This window comes from Rousettus aegyptiacus, unplaced genomic scaffold, assembly GCF_014176215.1.
Source record: "Rousettus aegyptiacus isolate mRouAeg1 unplaced genomic scaffold, mRouAeg1.p scaffold_m13_p_11, whole genome shotgun sequence".
Lineage (NCBI taxonomy): Eukaryota > Metazoa > Chordata > Mammalia > Chiroptera > Pteropodidae > Rousettus > Rousettus aegyptiacus.
In genome coordinates this window covers 320,900-337,350 of record NW_023416286.1, presented here as the reverse complement: position 1 = coordinate 337,350, position 16,451 = coordinate 320,900, and the positions used below count along the sequence as shown (strand labels likewise).

The 16,451-nt window shown below is 48.9% G+C and overlaps 1 protein-coding gene across 4 annotated transcripts in view; it reads left to right on the top strand.

Moving 5' to 3' along the window:
• Positions 1-3,695: 3,695 nt before the first annotated feature.
• The window catches only part of XPO4 (exportin 4), a 65,927-nt gene continuing 53,171 nt past the window's right edge, over positions 3,696-16,451 (top strand). The window contains exons 1-2 of one of the 4 annotated variants that reach the window (XM_036228356.1): positions 3,696-3,810; positions 14,235-14,340. In XM_036228356.1, coding sequence (XP_036084249.1) covers positions 3,742-3,810; positions 14,235-14,340 — 175 coding nt within the window. In that variant the 5' untranslated portion in view covers positions 3,696-3,741. Of the gene's footprint in view, positions 3,811-14,230; positions 14,341-16,451 lie in introns of those variants that run through there. The other 3 variants (XM_016119896.2, XM_016119886.2, XM_036228357.1) reach the window with 3 other exon arrangements.

Sequence of the window (16,451 nt, the reverse complement as noted above, 5' to 3'; positions counted from 1 at the left end):
CTGCAGGTCGGGGACAATGTGCCAGCCGAGCGGGGGGTGGGGCACCCGGAGGAGGCAGGGACAGAGGAAAGGGGGGAGCACCCAGTGACCGTTTGGGGTGAGCGCGCGTCGTCTGCGGAGCTCTGCAGCTGACCACTGGACCCGGGCGGGGGGCAGAGCCCACCTGAGAGGCCGCAGCGGGCTGGCCTCCCACGCCGGCCAGCAGAGGCCCCCCCCTCACCGGGAGCCCGGAAGGACCCTCCCCGTGGACGCCCAGGTTTTGGGGGGCTTCACAGAGCTCAGTCAGCGCTGACCAAGGAGAGGTGGGGACCCACCGCGGGGTAGCAATGTTGCAGCCCGGTGCCTCCGCGGCCCCGGCGCAGCTAGTTCCATTTTAGCGCTCGAGGGCCTAGAACGTTTTACGGAGTTTTCTGCGCGTCGGTCTGGGTCTGCCGCCGACCGGTGGGCATGCGAGGAGACCTGTCTCCCACACTCTTCTCTTCCTCCCATACCAGAGGTGCCTGCAGCCAAAGTTAAAGAATCCCCAAAACGCCCCTCCAGGTCTGGCTACCCAGTGGGAAAGGGCAGTTTGATGTGGGACAAGGTCGCTGCAGTGGGGGTGGGGGGGATGTATGTCTCACCTATGTTCCAAAGATGGACTCAACTAGACTCAAACTTAGAAAAGCATGCAGAGCCGTGGTTCTCAACGGGATGCACGGCGAATCACAGGGCAACATGGGGTGGTTCTGGTCCCCCCCAGACAGAGTGGGTTCTGCTGGACGTTGCTATGATGATGAGCTCAGGGCAGCTTGCGGTGTCCATGGTAATGCACAGCGCATTCCTCACAAGGAGCTGGACCTTTGCCAGGCTGCGCATTTGTGGGTGCCATGGTACAAAGCAAGCCAGGTACCTACCTTGTGTATTTTCATTTTCAAATTTTAGGAGTCTATACTCTACAAGTTCTCGTTTAGTTTTAAAATGCCACCATCTGTGACCCATGACAGTCGGCTTTGTCTTGGCTCCAGAATGTCAGCAGTGGACCTACTCAGGAGCAGATTATCCCGGGGAGCCAGAAATTTAGGAAAGGCACAATTTAGTAAAGTTGTCTATAAAACAAATCCCCCACAAGAAGACATTTAAAAACACCCCCCAAAAAGACTAAACCTATGTTTCCAAGGAAAAGCATTTCAGAAAAAAAAAAAAGTGTTTCTTGAGCCACAGGCTTGCCAGAAAGGACCAGATCCTGGGGTATGCCAGTCTAAGCCACCAGCAACAGCTGGATGGAGAAGGTGAACACACCCGCTGTCCTGGGCGCTTTTATATGTCATGTTTAAGGGGAGAGAGGAAGGTGTAAGCTGTTTTGAGAGAATTTACACTGGGTACAGAGTCGGGAGGAGGTGTTGGTGGGACCAGTCCAAGGGCCTGATCCCAAGCTCCAACGGACGATGGGGAATGTGAGCCAGTCTGGTGTTCATTGGCCCCCAGCTTATCAACTGGTTAATGGCTCTTGTCTTTCACTCTGGAGGCAGCCTGTAACTTAGTTTAGGACAACTCGGAATGTTTCTCTTCTCAGCATCATAGGTACCAAAGGCGTACCCTCAAAGCGGACGGGATGTACGTGTGAAATGTTCTCGATTTCGGCAACATTTCAACCAGGCATCTGCCCTTTTCCTAGATCGTTAGCATTTCTCTCTCACTCCTGGTGAGGTATTATTGGAATCTGCACAACTTTCTCCCCTTCCTCTATTCCAGAGAATAAAGAGCACATTTAGCTGGAACACTGCCCATTACCCCTCCTCGGGAGAGTGTCGTTAAGTAGTAAATCAAGAGATAACAAGAGTCAGGCGTTGGGAGGGGAGGTCACACGAGTTGGTAAATTCTAGTGTCTTCCAACACTGAGATTTTATAGCTTCAGTGTTTGTCCTAAAGTTCACGGCTCCGTTACGTGAGACATCTGTAACCCACTTTATAAAGCCTCTAAACTCAAACTGCTCAGTTAATTAGAAAGGAAGCATACTCGTCCTCACACTTGGTAAAACTTTTCTGTCTTCCTCTTTCTTGAGTGTCTAGATGCAAAGTACTTACAAATGCTTTGGCCCATGAAGTCTGCTCTGAAGCATTATAAGCCTCAAACATTTAATGTCACAAATTATTCATTTGTGTACACTTTTGCAAATATATCATTGATCTGCAGGAATTACTCTTTGTGATAGCTAGAGACATTGTCATCTTTTTGCAGATTGCTATACTTAGATATTTGTCAGGTATTATGTCAACTAAGTTTACACAATCCTTAAAAAAGGCCATTAACTTCATTTTGGCTCACTTTATTTCTCAAGCTATAAAAACCTTGTTAACTCACTTTCTCAACTTCAAGTCGTAGAGATGTCAAATGAAACATATTTTTCAATGGAGCTAATAATGCAATTCTGTTGTAGTGACATAAAAAATAAAACCCTCAAAGTGTGACTAAGGAGAGGAAATATAAAAAGATTTTAACAAAAAACGACACAGAAATGAATATAATTGTTGTCAAGTGAACTCAAAAAGAGTCTGGAGGCTTTGCTAGAGATAAATGAGAATGATTTTTTCAAGGCTCTTAGAGTTTGCAAACCAGGAATACAGCTAGACAAAACCTCAGAAGTGTCTGGAAGAAGAAAAGTTGAGTTCTCCTAGTAAAAAGTGCACTGCCGAAAATGATCAGTCTGGCAAATTCTTAGCCCTGGGATTGGTCCAGGACGCTTGTCAGTCATATATCAGGGGTCTGGAGGATGGATGACAGGTGGATGTCACATGGTTTAGATCCCCGAGTCCTTCAGTGGTGACAGAGGCTTATCGGGAGGTCTGGTGTGTGTCCGGATGTACATCCAGACACCCATGCAGGACTGAAAAGTTCAAAAAGTTTAAGTTCCCAGACTAGTTAGAACAGGAACGGAGCCTTTCCTCATGACGTTTAAACATGTTGATAATTTCAGCAGCTTGGTTAAAGTGACTCCATTTTACACACTCCCTGTCTTCACTCCTCCTCGCTGTGTAGCCCCTGCCAGCAGAGCAGCGCCAAAAGGCGGACGTTGTAGGAAAGTGGATGTCAGCCCAAAAGGAAACACGCCCCTCGTCCAGACCGGTCCTGGCAGGAGTGGGCTGTCCCCCGCGGGGGTCTCGGCGGCCTGCCGTCCCAGTCCTCTGCGACGACAACTCCCGCAGGGCGTCCCCTGGGAAGGGGCGCGCTCCAGCCCGGAACGCGCTCCTCTGAGGCCGAGAGGGACACCGCGGGGACGCCGCGTTCCGGAGGGGCCCGGGGTCGCGGCCCCCAGCGCAGAGTGGCGCGCGGCCGCGATGACAGAGGCAGGCGAGCGGGCGGGCGGGGCTGGGGCGCGAGGCTTCCGGCGGCCGGCCAACCGCGGACCGCGGGGCCCCTGACCCACTCAGTCTCGGGGGTGGCCTCCTGCCCAAGCCCCGCCCCCGCCCCGGCCCCGGCCCCGGCCCTCCGGCTCTACGTCTCCGGCCCCCAAGCCCCGCCCCGCGCCCTCCGTCTCCGGCACGAAGCCGCGTCCCGCCCTCCATCTCCGTCGCCGGCCTCAAGCCCCGCCCTCGCCCCGCCCCCTCCGCCTCCGGCCCCCAAGCCCCGCCCCCGCTCCGTCCGCTCAGTGTCCGCCGCCGTCGTCCCCAAGCCCCGCCCCCGCCCCCTCCCCGGCGCGCCGATTGGCCGGCCGCGGCGCGGCTCCCAGAATGCAGCGCATGGCGCGTCATTGAAGAGAGACCATGATGGCGGCGGCGCTGGGGCCCCCAGAAGTGATCGCTCAGCTGGAGAACGCGGCCAAAGTTCTGATGGTGAGCGCGCCGCGCCCCGTCCCGGCCCCCGCGCCCCCCGGCCCCGTCGCGCCTGCCTGGGAGCCGCCGAGGGGAGGCGGCGGCGCGGCTCCCTGGTCTCCGTCCCGCCGTCCTGCCCCGACTCCGTCCTGGGGCTGCGCCCGCCCTGGACGTGTGCGGAGGGAGCGGGGGTCCCGGCCGCGGCGTCCACCCGACCCTCCCCACCCTGGCCGGCTGCAGAGCCGGGCCGGGCGCGCGCCGCTGCGGCTCGGTGCCGGGGGCCACGGACGGCCCGCGAACCACCCGCCGCGCTGCGAGCCTTCGAGTCCCGGGCTCTCCCTCCGGCCGCCACCTCGGGGGAACCGCAGCGGCAGCACGTGGAAGGGCGTCTTTGGGACCAAGGTCACCGGGCCAGACTTCGGCCGGTGCGCCCCGTGGGTCGCGCGTTCCCTTCATTCCGACCCGACAGATGCTTTCACTCAGGGAGCAGGGGTTTGAGAAGGGTGGAGGGTGAGAAGGGCCCCACGGCAGGACCAGAAGTCGCGGTGAACGTGCTTGCGCAGCGGTGTGTGCGCGCTGGCTCAGTTTTGCGTTTGAGGCGATGACTTCCGCGTTTGTAGGTGGGTTTCTGAATTTCAGAGGCTCTTTCGATTCTTTGGTCTCATCCAGCCTGTCTAAGAGTTGAATGCAGTCATGTTTGTTAACCTTTTTGGACTTTTTCTTTTCCTTTTGGTTCGGTGTTGGAGTTCTGTGTTAGAACATCACACTGAAAAAAATACTTGAACTAATTCTAGCACAGCTTGTGGGTTCTATTTGCCGAATTTTGTTTTTGCACGCAGCATCAGGTAGGTCATGAAATTTAGCTCATGAAATTGAGAAATCTCATAAAAAACAGGATTTCCTTGCTTCTTTATAACCAAGGTTAAGTGAAACATTTTGTCACAAAACTGAGTAGATAGCATTTTCAGACTCTTGCAAATTAAGACCAGAAAAAACTAGGTAAAATACCACTTAATACTAGGTGCTTAAATTCTGAGCATTTCTTGAAATAACTTGAACATTTTTTAGGAGTTAGGGGCCCCACATTCGTTAGACTCTGAAAGTAGCATGTGACACCAAACACTTGCTTGAGTTCTTACATTGATGGGAGAAAATTAAGTGTCTTTCCTCATTGCCTGGATGTTAATTAGGGTCTGTGCTTGCCAACGCCCCTCCTCTTCCCTGGCAAAGCCAGTTGTATCATCTGTAAGGGAGTAGCTGGGATGACTAGGAGTAAGTGCCGTTTCCTGAGTGCGTGCCTGCTTTGTACCAATACCTGCCGTGATGCTTTGCAAGCTTTAAAACTCCCTGCAGCAGCTTTCCCAGGTGGCCTGGGTTACATAGTTGCTGAGTTGCCACTGGATCTAGAACCAAGATCTCCTTCCACCCTCCCTCTCCCTCAGGGATGTTGTGTAGATATCTGTTTACACACTTCAATCTTTTCAGAGGAGAAGAGCATGGAAAAATGTTATTAAAAATAGTTCTTTTTTAGAAACTTCTACTAGGTATTCAGAAATGTGTAAGAGGAGCAGTTACTGCATTATTTCTCAGCCTGAAAGGTGCATTCCAATTTATTATTAATAATAGATCACATTTAAGTGCTTACCATGTGTGAGCCGCAACGCCAGGCACTTTATGTATTTCACTTTCTTTAATCCTCAGTGACTGTGAGGGGCTTCCATTTTCATGTTGTAGACTAAGGGATGCAGATATGTAGAGGCCAAGAAACTGACCAAATTTTCAAGGGAAGTGGTAGAATGGGGACTCCAGCTTGGGTCTGTCTGTCACTGGTCTGTGCCTCGTAAGCTACTGAGTAGTGGGACTGGAAGGCAGGGAAACTAACTCATTTGGGGTAGTTAAGACTGTTTAATCTCCTCCACTTATTTGGCATTAGGATATTTTAAAAGAACGGGTGATTTTGTCATATTTCCATCAGTGTGGGTCAGCTGGATACTCATCTGGCGAAATCTTATTCATGGAAAATTGCTATATGTTTTGGGATTCAGAATAATTAGTGATGTCTTTCACAGTTATTTTTGCTTAATTTTTCCATTTGGTAGTCCATATATTTCGTGAAAGTCAGTACAAGAGTTTTAGCGTGTAGAACAAACTCACAAGATCTTTCAGGACATTGGTCTTAGGGCATCCACGATGGATATCAGAAAAAACTGTAAGCAGATTTTTGGATGTGAACATATGTTTTTGGTAAGAGGGTCTATAGCTTTTTATTAGTGTCTCTCAGAAAAGAGAGACCCTGAAAAATAAGTTCTTAGTCTAAGCGTCCTCCCTTCCATTCTATGGGTGGGGAAACTGCAGGTCAGAGAGTTAGAAGTGGCTTGGCGAAGGTAGGACACAGAACTGAGCAGCGTGGTCCAGAGCCCAGCTCCGGAGCCCAGAGCCCCAGGCGCCCCTTCAGAGCCACGTTGCTTCTAAGAGTCCACATATCGTCATGTTGTAAATGTATTGTGTTACCACTTGATGGGAAAATTCGAAATGTGGTTTTCGGATATTGCAGTTGCTAAATAAAATAGCATGTTAGCCCTTTAGAGTGTTGATAATATTTATGGATATTATTGGTCTCGACAGTTATTCCCTCCCTCCCAAAAAAGGTAGAAATGAATGTTTACTTGAAATGCTCTGAGCCCTGCTGAATCTTCTAATTCAAAACAGTGAGGTAGGTACTTGCCAGAAAATAATTTGAAGATAAACAAACTAGAATGAGGAAAGACTTGTAAATTGGTAACAGTATGCAAGAGAAGTGATCAGTTCTGAAAGCATTGTGCAAGTGTAACATTTTTTAAATAGAGCCTGAAAATTTCTTTTCCAAATATATTCCAGGTGTTGGCTTTTGTTTAAGATACTTGACCTTAACTTTTTTGAGAGGGAATTAAATACGCAGCAGAGTGAGTAAAGCCAACCACACTTCTGTGTGACGTTCTCAACAGTGGGACTAGGAGTTCTAGCAAATTACGTTTAAGGACCTGAAAATTTGAGGTTGTAGATACATTTTATGTTATTTAAAAATCATAACTAATACCGAACGTATTATATCAAAGTATATCACCAACACACATACACGGAATGCAAAGCGAGCTTCCTGCTCCCTGCTTCCCTTACTAAGTTTAAATGTAGTTCGGCCTTTTTTCCGATGCTTTTACAGCATACATTAGGTTTTTTTTTTTTTTGCATAAATGATGTACTATAAATAACCTTAATTTCAGAAAAAATCTTAGAAACCCCTTCTGAATGGTATGAAGTCAGGCCGTGCAGAAAGGTGTGTGTGTGGGGGGGAGGGGGATGGCAGAGTCCCCGCAGGTCCTGCCCTCTCTTTGGAGGTGACTTTCTTCCATGTCTCAATCGAGAATCTCTAAGCATCTGAGCATTTAAAACATCACATGTCATGTTTTAAGTGTATGTTTTTACATAAATGAGATTGTATAATCTATATCATTCTTTGTTCACCTTACCGTAGATGAATTTTGAAGGAAGTTTGTTTTAAGTATCTATTTTTGGTGAATAAATATAAAATGTATGATGCATTTTGATTTCCAAGACCCTGAAGTGGAAAAGTTTAGGGTTCTTTTAGTGTTAATACTGCATCTGTTTGAACCATGAGCCAAAGAGTGCTTTGTTTATGTACCGTCTTGAATTTCCTTGGTTTTGTCTCTGGTCCCCTTGGGCTGTCAGGGATTGTCCTTAGTGGGTGACGGTGTGAGACAGTGCAGACCACATCTGTTAGTGGGCACTTCATGGAAAAGTAATTGCATATATCGATTTCAAAATGATTGTATTTTATTAAATCTAAATGCAACTTTAATGAAAGGCATTCATAACTGATTTCGTGGCTTTTATTGTAGTGTAATTGTGTTAATGTTTTGAAAGCATCTGCAAAACCAGTGCTATACAAAAATTCTTACACTCTTTGATTCTCACATTAATCCTGTGAAGTAAATAGGACAAGAGGTATTCTTAAACTTTATAGATGAGAAAAATCCAAGATTCAGAGATGGTTACTGAAATTCCTGTGGCCATATAGCCGGTTTGGGTCTGGAATTCAGCCTCTGGCCATTCACTCATTCTGGAGCAGCGGTCCCCAACATTTCTGGCACCAGGGACCGGTGCTCCTATGAGAATCTGATGGTCTGAGGTGGAGCCGAGGCGGTGATGCTGGCACTGGGAGCGGCTGCAAATACAAATGAAGTTTCACTTGCTCGCCCCTGTTGCTAAGAGGCCACGGACCAGTACTGGTCCGCAGCCAGGGGACTGGGGATCCCTCCCCTGGACCGCATCTTCAGTAGGCACATGGTAGGCACAATGCTACACATGCCAGGGAGACTAGAAAGACAGACCTTGTTTGCAAGGAGGGTGCATGGAATGGGAGAGAAAGGCAAAGCTACCAGCGCCGTCATGTGATGCTTGTCATGGAGGTGTCTCAGTGTTCCGGGAGAGCACAGAGTGGGGGGCGTCTGCCTCAGAACGAGGGGGCTTAGAAATGAAAGGGCTTCTCGGAACAGGTGCCCCTCAAGCTGAGTCATGAGGACAAACTGGAGCTCTCCAGCGGGATGAGGGGCACCCAGGCAGAAGGATCCATTTGTATGAAGGCCTGGAGGAAACAGACACCATGTGTTTAGGGAATATTCGAGCCTTTGTTCGGTGGGGCTTTCCTGAGCCCCTTCTCTGTATGAGGCACAGTGTTTTTAATTTTTTAAAAATCGGTAATGTGCATGTCATAAAATTAAGAGCTTTGATTGTAGCATTTCCTTTTCTTACTGGAAAGATGCGTCGTATTCAGTAAGCATTTTTAGTCCAGCCTTGTCTTTTAGTCTCTGCTGTGGCACTAGGTATTAAAAAACTGGCACTGACAGAATTCTTTTTCTCAAAAAAGAGTTAGCGGAAAATTTTTATTTAAAACTCAGTTCAATTAAGTGTATATTTTAGAGTTAGACTTGTGTCAAACTCAGCTATTGGAACATAGCCAGTGATCCAGAGAAGAAATGTGAAGAGACCTTTGGAATCGATAGATACCGAAAAGGCAGTTGATAAAACTTAACAGCATTTTATGATTAAAAATTCAATAAACTAGGAATTGATAAAAATACAATAAAAACAGTTCTTCGAAACCACTAGTGAAAGGTGATACTAAGTAAAATGGGAAGTCCTAAGGTAACTTCTCTAGCACCTCTGGAGGGCCTAGCTGATGCAGTAGGGTAAGGAAAAGGAGGAAGTGCACATATTGAAAAGAAAATGAAATAATGATTATTTTCAGAAGATATTCAGAAGAAAAATCCAAGGAAATTAACTAAAAACTATTAAAGCCAACAACTGTGTCCTGGGGTGGCTGGATCTAAGACAAACCAGTAGCAGAATTTCCTTTATACCAACAAAGATCAGCTTAAAAATGGAAACACGATCTCAGCATTAGGACTAAAAACTGTAGGAATTAATTATAGGGCACTATTTAATAAGAAACGTACAACATTTTTTTTTTACAAAGAAAACTTTACAGCTTGTTTGAAGAGTATAAAAGACGATCAGAATGAAAGGCAGTGTGCGTCTCAGTCCACAGACAGTCTTGGCAGGGGGGGGGGTGTCCCTTCCCCGTGGGCTGCAGGTTGAATGCAGCCTCAGTCAGAATGTCTCCTACCCCGTCACCTGTTTTTCAGGTCGGAGAAAAAGCCGACTAATTAATTAGGAAATATATCTGGAAGAATAATTGTATGAGAATAACAAAGAAAATTAAAAAAAAAGAAAAACGGAGGGTTTAGTGGACTTGTTTGCGGTGTCAGAGTCTTGTCACTGTGTCTTCAATTGTGGGGAAAAGTGAAATTGTCCTTGTCACTAACAAATGGTTCGTCCAGAGCTTTACAGTAAAATAATGACAAGCTTTAAGTTTGACTTCCACGTCCAAGCCTGGGTGTTCGCTTTGCTGTGAGAGCTGTGAAAACCAGGGACTAGACCGGCATCTGGCAGCTCCCGGAGAGGTGGTGTCGGGCGAGTCGCTGACGGTTTGCTGCCTGCGCTCCTGCCACGGGGCCTCCGGGGCCCCCAGGGACGGACAGGCAGCTGCTGCCATGCTCACAGTCCCCACGCGGCCTCTGTTGTCCCATTGGGCTTCACTTACAAATCACAAGTTCAGGGGTGAAATCGTGAAGACTTCCAGGAGGGCGACCGCGGAGTTTGAGACCCAGCACGGGCCCTCCGAGGAGCAGAGCCCACGCGACTGCGCGGGCCACACGCGTGACGCCGGCCCTGGGCACGGCCCGCCCCGGCCGCCCCCCCTCCTGGACCCCCTCCGGCGCCCCCTGGCGTGGCACACCCTGCCCCTTTGTCGCCTGTGGCACGGTCGGTTCCTCGGGTCTCAGGCAGGGCTGGCAAAGCTGGCTCTGGACGCGGTAAACTTCTTCGTGGCGCCGTCTGCTTTAGCCACATTATTCCACCTGCCATTCAGTGCCGTTCCTTGCTGCGATCGTCCGTCCGCTGGGGTGGGGTGGGGGCTCCCCGAAGACAGGGGCCGCCTCTGCTCTTGCTCGTCGCATTGCCTGGCACGTGGTGAGCGACTGACAGTGATCCGCGGACTCGGGCGTCTGGACGGGCCGCCGGGGGAAGGCAGGCCCAGGTCGTGTGGAGGGGGCTGAGTGACGGCCGGCGCCCGCGGGGGCTCCGCCAGAGCCTCGCTCCGCTCCTTGGAGCCCCCTCTGCGTGACCTCACCCATACGCCATCCCCCCCGCCCGGATGCTCTTCTGCACGGTCATCTCACCCGGCTCGCGGCGAGGTCACGGTCCCTGAAAAGCCTGCTCAGCCTCCCCGGAAAGGGGGTTCACCCGTCCCGAGCCTAGCCAGCCATGTGGTTCCCTCCCGCGGTGTGGAGAGGCGGTGAATTCCGGCCTCTTTTGCCACACTCCGGTTGCATCAGGTGGGGACCAGCTAAGAGGCACTCGAAGGTGTTGGGAGTGCAGGAAGGTCCCTGAGCACAGCCGCGGGCCAAGGGCGTGTAGCGACACCCTGCAGGGTTTTCAGTGCCAGGGACTCTTGCGATAAAGGACAGTGAGCATGGGCGAGGGGAGCGACCCCCAAACAGTCGTAGGAGCTCAGACTTTCTCAACTCTTATCTTAAAAAAGGATAGAAATGTCGTTCTGGTCCATCCCATGTTTAATACTAGCTTGTCTGACCGCAGCCTTTGAAGATTAGTAACTTCAGAGACCTGGTCCTAGCTCTCCCGGGGCAGGGCCCAGAGAACTCATCAGAAACAGCAGCAGACGTGTGACGGGCCCAGCTAGGTGAGACGCTGGGCGGGCCACACTCCTGCCGGACCAGGAAGCAGCGGGCAGTCACGAAAGGTGGGGCCGGGGTGGCGGCGTGACATCCGGGGTCTGGAGCCAGACCGTTGGGTTCGTCCCGGCTTGCCTGGGACTGGCCGTGTGACATCTGGCTAGTCATTTAACCTCTGTGTGTCTGTTTCTTCAGCCCTAAAGTGGGAAAATGAAAGCTGCCTCAGAGTTAATGCCGAGGTTAGACGGCTTCACTCACATTGAAGGAAGCGTTTTTACAGCGCTCTGCGAGTGTTACCTGTCATTTTGTGCTTCAGTGGGTCAGAGAAGTCGCATGAGAGCAGCGCGAACCCCGGTGGCCTGCGGGAGCGCTCGGTAGACCGTGGGCGCGTGCCGAGTTCCCGCGCGCAGCGAGGCGCCGAGGTCTTGGTTTTTGTGAATTCGAATAGCGCCACGTGGGGGGGCCGGAGTCGCCGTGTCTCTGCGCTCGCCTCCGGTCTGATTCCAGGTGACCCCGAGAGGCTCTGTCGTCCCTTCTGCTCGCTGCGTCCCCGCCATCGGAGCGAGTGCTGGTCCTCGACCCCGGATGCATCTTTAATAGCTTCTTTCTTCGTATTCCGGTCTTTTTCTTACTTTAGAATCATCAAAACACCGATGGTGTATAATATCAATGGAGAGAAAACAGCCGGATGCTCTGCTTCGTAACTGTCATTTTCAGCTTTAGATTTGTAAATGCCAAATAGACTGATCGGGACCGTTTCGCGTCGCCTGTTCGTATGCGCCCCCCTTTAACACTCGTCCACTCGTGAGCTCTGTCAAGAAACTTTCACACAGACGCCGTGAAAGAGTGCAGGATACTGCCGCATATCCTTTCCGTGAAACAGGCTGGTTCGGCTTCTCGTCACGGAACATGGAGTCGCGAGATAGAACTCTCGTGTGATGATGCCACCCCTTCTTTTAATCGGTTGCCCTTCTACTGAGGACACGCCCCTTCGAGTGGAGGGATGTCCCTTGGGAGCCCCGCCCCAGGAGGCCCGGGCCCTCTCTCTGTCTTGCGCACTTTGGGCGGCGGTCACAGTCTGGGACTGCCATGTGTCTCCGGGTGCACGCGTGTGTGCTCGGCTTCACCTGGGGATCCCCGCTGTTGCTTCCTCTCTCGGTTCTCAGGGTTCCCTGATTTACTGTGAGCTCAGCAATACATTGAAAATTTTTTGAAATTCATTACTGAATTTTTATTTGGTTTTAGCTGAAGAGTTGTTCAGGGTATCTAGTCAGCAGTGTTGTGGGGAACGGAAAGCCCACTCATTTGAAAAGTAACAAAATGTATCATTTTATGTTAGGGATTTACATTTAGATAGAGCACCAAAGGTTTAAGGGAAGATTATAGGGAGAAACCTGAAAATTGAGCAGATTCTCATCATTAACTTAAAATCTTTGGTGAGTGAATCAGAGGCTGTCAGTATAACGTGTTTTTGGCCGGTACAAGTTTGCGCATGTGTAAGATGGGGACGAGAGTATCTATCTCATGGGGTGGTTGGGGTCGCCGGGGTCCTTTCTCTCTCGCTTTCTCTCTCTCAGAATATACTTCATTGTTTATGAAATATGATATTTTATAAATGCAGCATCACTTTGTTATATGAAAAGTGTGTTCAGACCTGCACTTAATTTTAAGTCTGTGGCTATCAGGGTGCCCGTAGACAATTAGCTTCGGGAACGATTTTTGTTGATGTAATAGCTGACACGCTAATTTGCAGAATTATGCCTGTGTAGCGCTTTTAAAGGATGATGAGAAGGAAGAGTGTACTCCAGAGGTGGTCTGCATCCCCAGCTGTATGACCTGTGGCAGGTGGTGGTTGCTAACAGCACCGTGTGTGTGACGAAATGTCCTGTCAGAACACAAACTCAGCTTGTCGAGTAAGGGAGAATGGTGGGAATGCAGAATTTGCAAATGGAAGGACAAGCATATTTATATTTAGCATTTTATTAATAACTTATTTATAAAGTGTTGAAGAATGTAACTTCTTCATTGGAGATGCTTGCAGTTCTATCTAGAGAGCTGTAGAGGGTGCTATACCATTAAGAATAGTAGTCGTGAATTGGCTTTAATTTTAAGAATTCCTTTAGGTCAGAGCATCAAAGTTAGTTAATTTCACTTGGATGTACATCCCTTTTTTTTACTGTTTTAACAAATTAGAATGACCAGTTTTGATAATTGACATATTTTATAATGAATATTGATTGTTGTACTTGGTCGCAACATTTGTTTCAACTTCCAGATTCTTCAAATAGGATTGAAATTATGGTTTCCCTACTTTGTGTTTGTTTCAGTAACAAAGGTTTATTTTCTGACGGTCTGCCCCCCCCTTTTCCTCTCCCAAGTTGAGACTTCTGGTACGGTGATTAGTAGGCTTTACGGGCAATCTCTTCATGGGAGTCAGGCACGACCAAGCCATATAGTGGGACTGTATACTTAGAGAGGGGGGGGCTAGTTCAGAGGGTACTCTCTTTAGCAGAAAGATTGTTAGAACAAAATGGAACTTAAAAACCTGGGCAAACTTGAGAAGTCGTTTTATTGAGCTATATCTGACCTTTCTGGCTAGCTCATTTATTATTCAAATAGGAGTTCTGTGAATTCCAGGCTTCGCTGTTCCCTAAGATTTCTGGTTTAATGATGATTTTAGCAAACCTTGGGTAGGATTATCTGATACTACTTCTATCTTAAAGGATTGCTTTTAGAAATCAATTTTTGGTAATTTTGGATTCAGTTTCACCAGTGCCAAAGAATTTCAAAATTATTTGAGCTTGGTCAAGTTAGATGGAGTGGTATTTTTTGGAATAAAAAGCAGTAAGTTATCTGTGTTTTTTAAAAGACGTTAGATAAGTATCATTTTTAAAATGTAGGCAACTATAAATGATTCTGACCCAACTCTTGCCAGGAATTTCTTCCTTTTTTCTGAAATTGTATTTTAAGTATTTATTATGAAGTTTTATTTTATAGTTCTTAAAAAAAGTGAAGACCTCCCCTTGCCACCCCAAAAGGGGAAGTGTTTTCCCTTGTCGCGGGTGAAACGGTTGCTGCAGTTCGAGGCTTTTGTTAAACAGCGTGCTGTTGTTTGTTTCTCTCGTGACCGCGAAGGCCCCGCCGTCCATGGTCAGCAGCGAGCAGCGCCAGCACGCGGAGCACGTCTTCTTATCCTTCAGGAAATCCAAGTCGCCGTTCGCGGTGTGCAAGCACATCTTGGGTAAGTAGTCACTCGGAAAGTATTTTTGTGTAACCAGACCTGGCTTTTCTGTCTTGAACACGAGCTATTTTAAATTTCTTTAAAAATAATCAGGTTCGTACAGTTAAAATTTTTCCTTAATAATATTCCACTGAAGTGGCTTTAAAGGTATTCAATATGGCCAGATAGAAAACTTTTTTTTAATTTTGATTTTCCTTCCCTAAATATAGCGTTCAGAAATTTGTTTTATTATCGATCATAATGTGAAGGCTGTTAAGAGTAGACAAAAAAAATCTAATATTTTAAAAATTACTTTCAAGCATATTTGTTATAGGAAATATATCTTATCCCAGCGTTTTAAAATTAAGATTAATTTTGGAGATTTCTACATTTTCTTTCTTTTGTTTTATTCGTAGTTTTTTAACCACATTGTACTCAGCTTTCTTAGTGGATATTAGTTAGTTCTGTGTAGTTATCACCGTGTATCCTAAAGTGAAGCACTGATTTCACTCTTGTAAAAAATGTTTTATGAGTACCTTACATCTGACATGTGTACAGTGATCTCTTTCCAAAGATGGCGTTTTCTAAGCCCCCCAAACACTTAGTGTGTATATATATATATTTATGCTATACATAGTCTTCTGCCTCTTACACATTTTTCTGTAATAGCAAAAGAGATTTCAGTGGTTATTTTATAATCTCATTATCATTGGCTGTTTTTCTTAATGGAGCCATTTTTTGCGACCGTATTTAAGGCTCCGACAGGCTGCGTTTCCCATGACCGCAGAACCAGGTAGTGGAGCACTAGGAACCGAGAGGCCTGTTACTCTCGTGCTCGTGAGTGCCCTGGTGTCCGGGTGGAGCACCTGCGGGGAGAGTCTCCCGCCAGCGGTGCTCACGCCGAGGGCTCGCTGTCACTGCGGGTGGCAGGGGTGCTGGCGTGGGTGCCGTGCCACCCAGGCCCATGGTGCCTGCTGCTCGAGGGCGTGAGTGAACCTCCCTGCGCCCATGCCACCTGTGAGCTGGGCATCGCGAGGCCACTTTGCCGAGCAGGTCTGGCTGCCTCGAGGTGCCATGAGGCGCAGGTGCAGCCACGTGCGGGAGCATCTGTGGACAGTCGGGCCCACGGCGTGGCCCTTCCCCACCTTTCACACGGCTTTGTAAGCTCGTTTACGAGCAGCCGGCGGCGGGGCGGTGGCTCCGTCTGGTGGGCAGCGGGTCCCCGGCAAGGGGACAGTGCGGTGACTGCCTCCTGACCTGATGCCCAACTGGCAAGTTCCCAGTTTTGTGTTTTTTTATTTTTTTTTAAATTTTTTTTGAGCGGTCAGTTTTTATACTTGGGCGAGTTTGTTTCTGGCACTAAGAAAACGTGTCTTATGCCTGCGGAGAGTGTTTACTCGTGAACTCGGCGTCACTGCCCAGGACGCCGGGGCCCGAGGCAGCCACCGCGGCGGCTGCGGCGCACTCGCTCTGAGTCGTGAGCGTTGGGTCAGAGCGCGTCAGTTTGCGCCGCTCCCTTCTTTTTCGAGGGTGCGTTTTTTATGAAGTCCTGGTGCCTTGTTACGATTTGAACTCGTTTTGGAAAACTCTTTGTTTTCCCATTAAAATTCCTAAAAGCAGCATCGTCAGCCCCAGTCATGCTTTTGACGTCCACTTGGTTTTGAAGCGTTAATTACTACGGCCGCGTGCATGTGTCACGAGGAGTCGCGAATGCCCCGCAGAGCGCCGTGTCGCGTTGATGTTCGCGTCCGAACCCCACGGACAGCCTCGTGGCTCCGTGCTCAGCCACCAGCACGGAGGGTCCCTTCCTCTGACAAGACTTCTCATGCAAGTGGCAGCCAATCGCAATTCAGGACGTCCACGTTCTCATCTGGGCACTGTGTGTCATTTGTGGAGCGCCTGGGTGGGACCTTCTCCTGAAGGGGAGACTTTCCTTCCATGCTTCCCTTTCTGGCCCCTTAAAACTCCTCCTCCCGCGTCTGACTTAAGTGTGATTATGTTTCTCATTTTCCCTCGTTTCTTCCTCTACTTACCCTTTGTTTTCATTCCGGCTTTACCCGTCTTGCTCTTTTCTGTGTGCACACGTGCGTGTGCATGTTGCATGCTGCTTGTGCATTCATCTCTGGCACTCG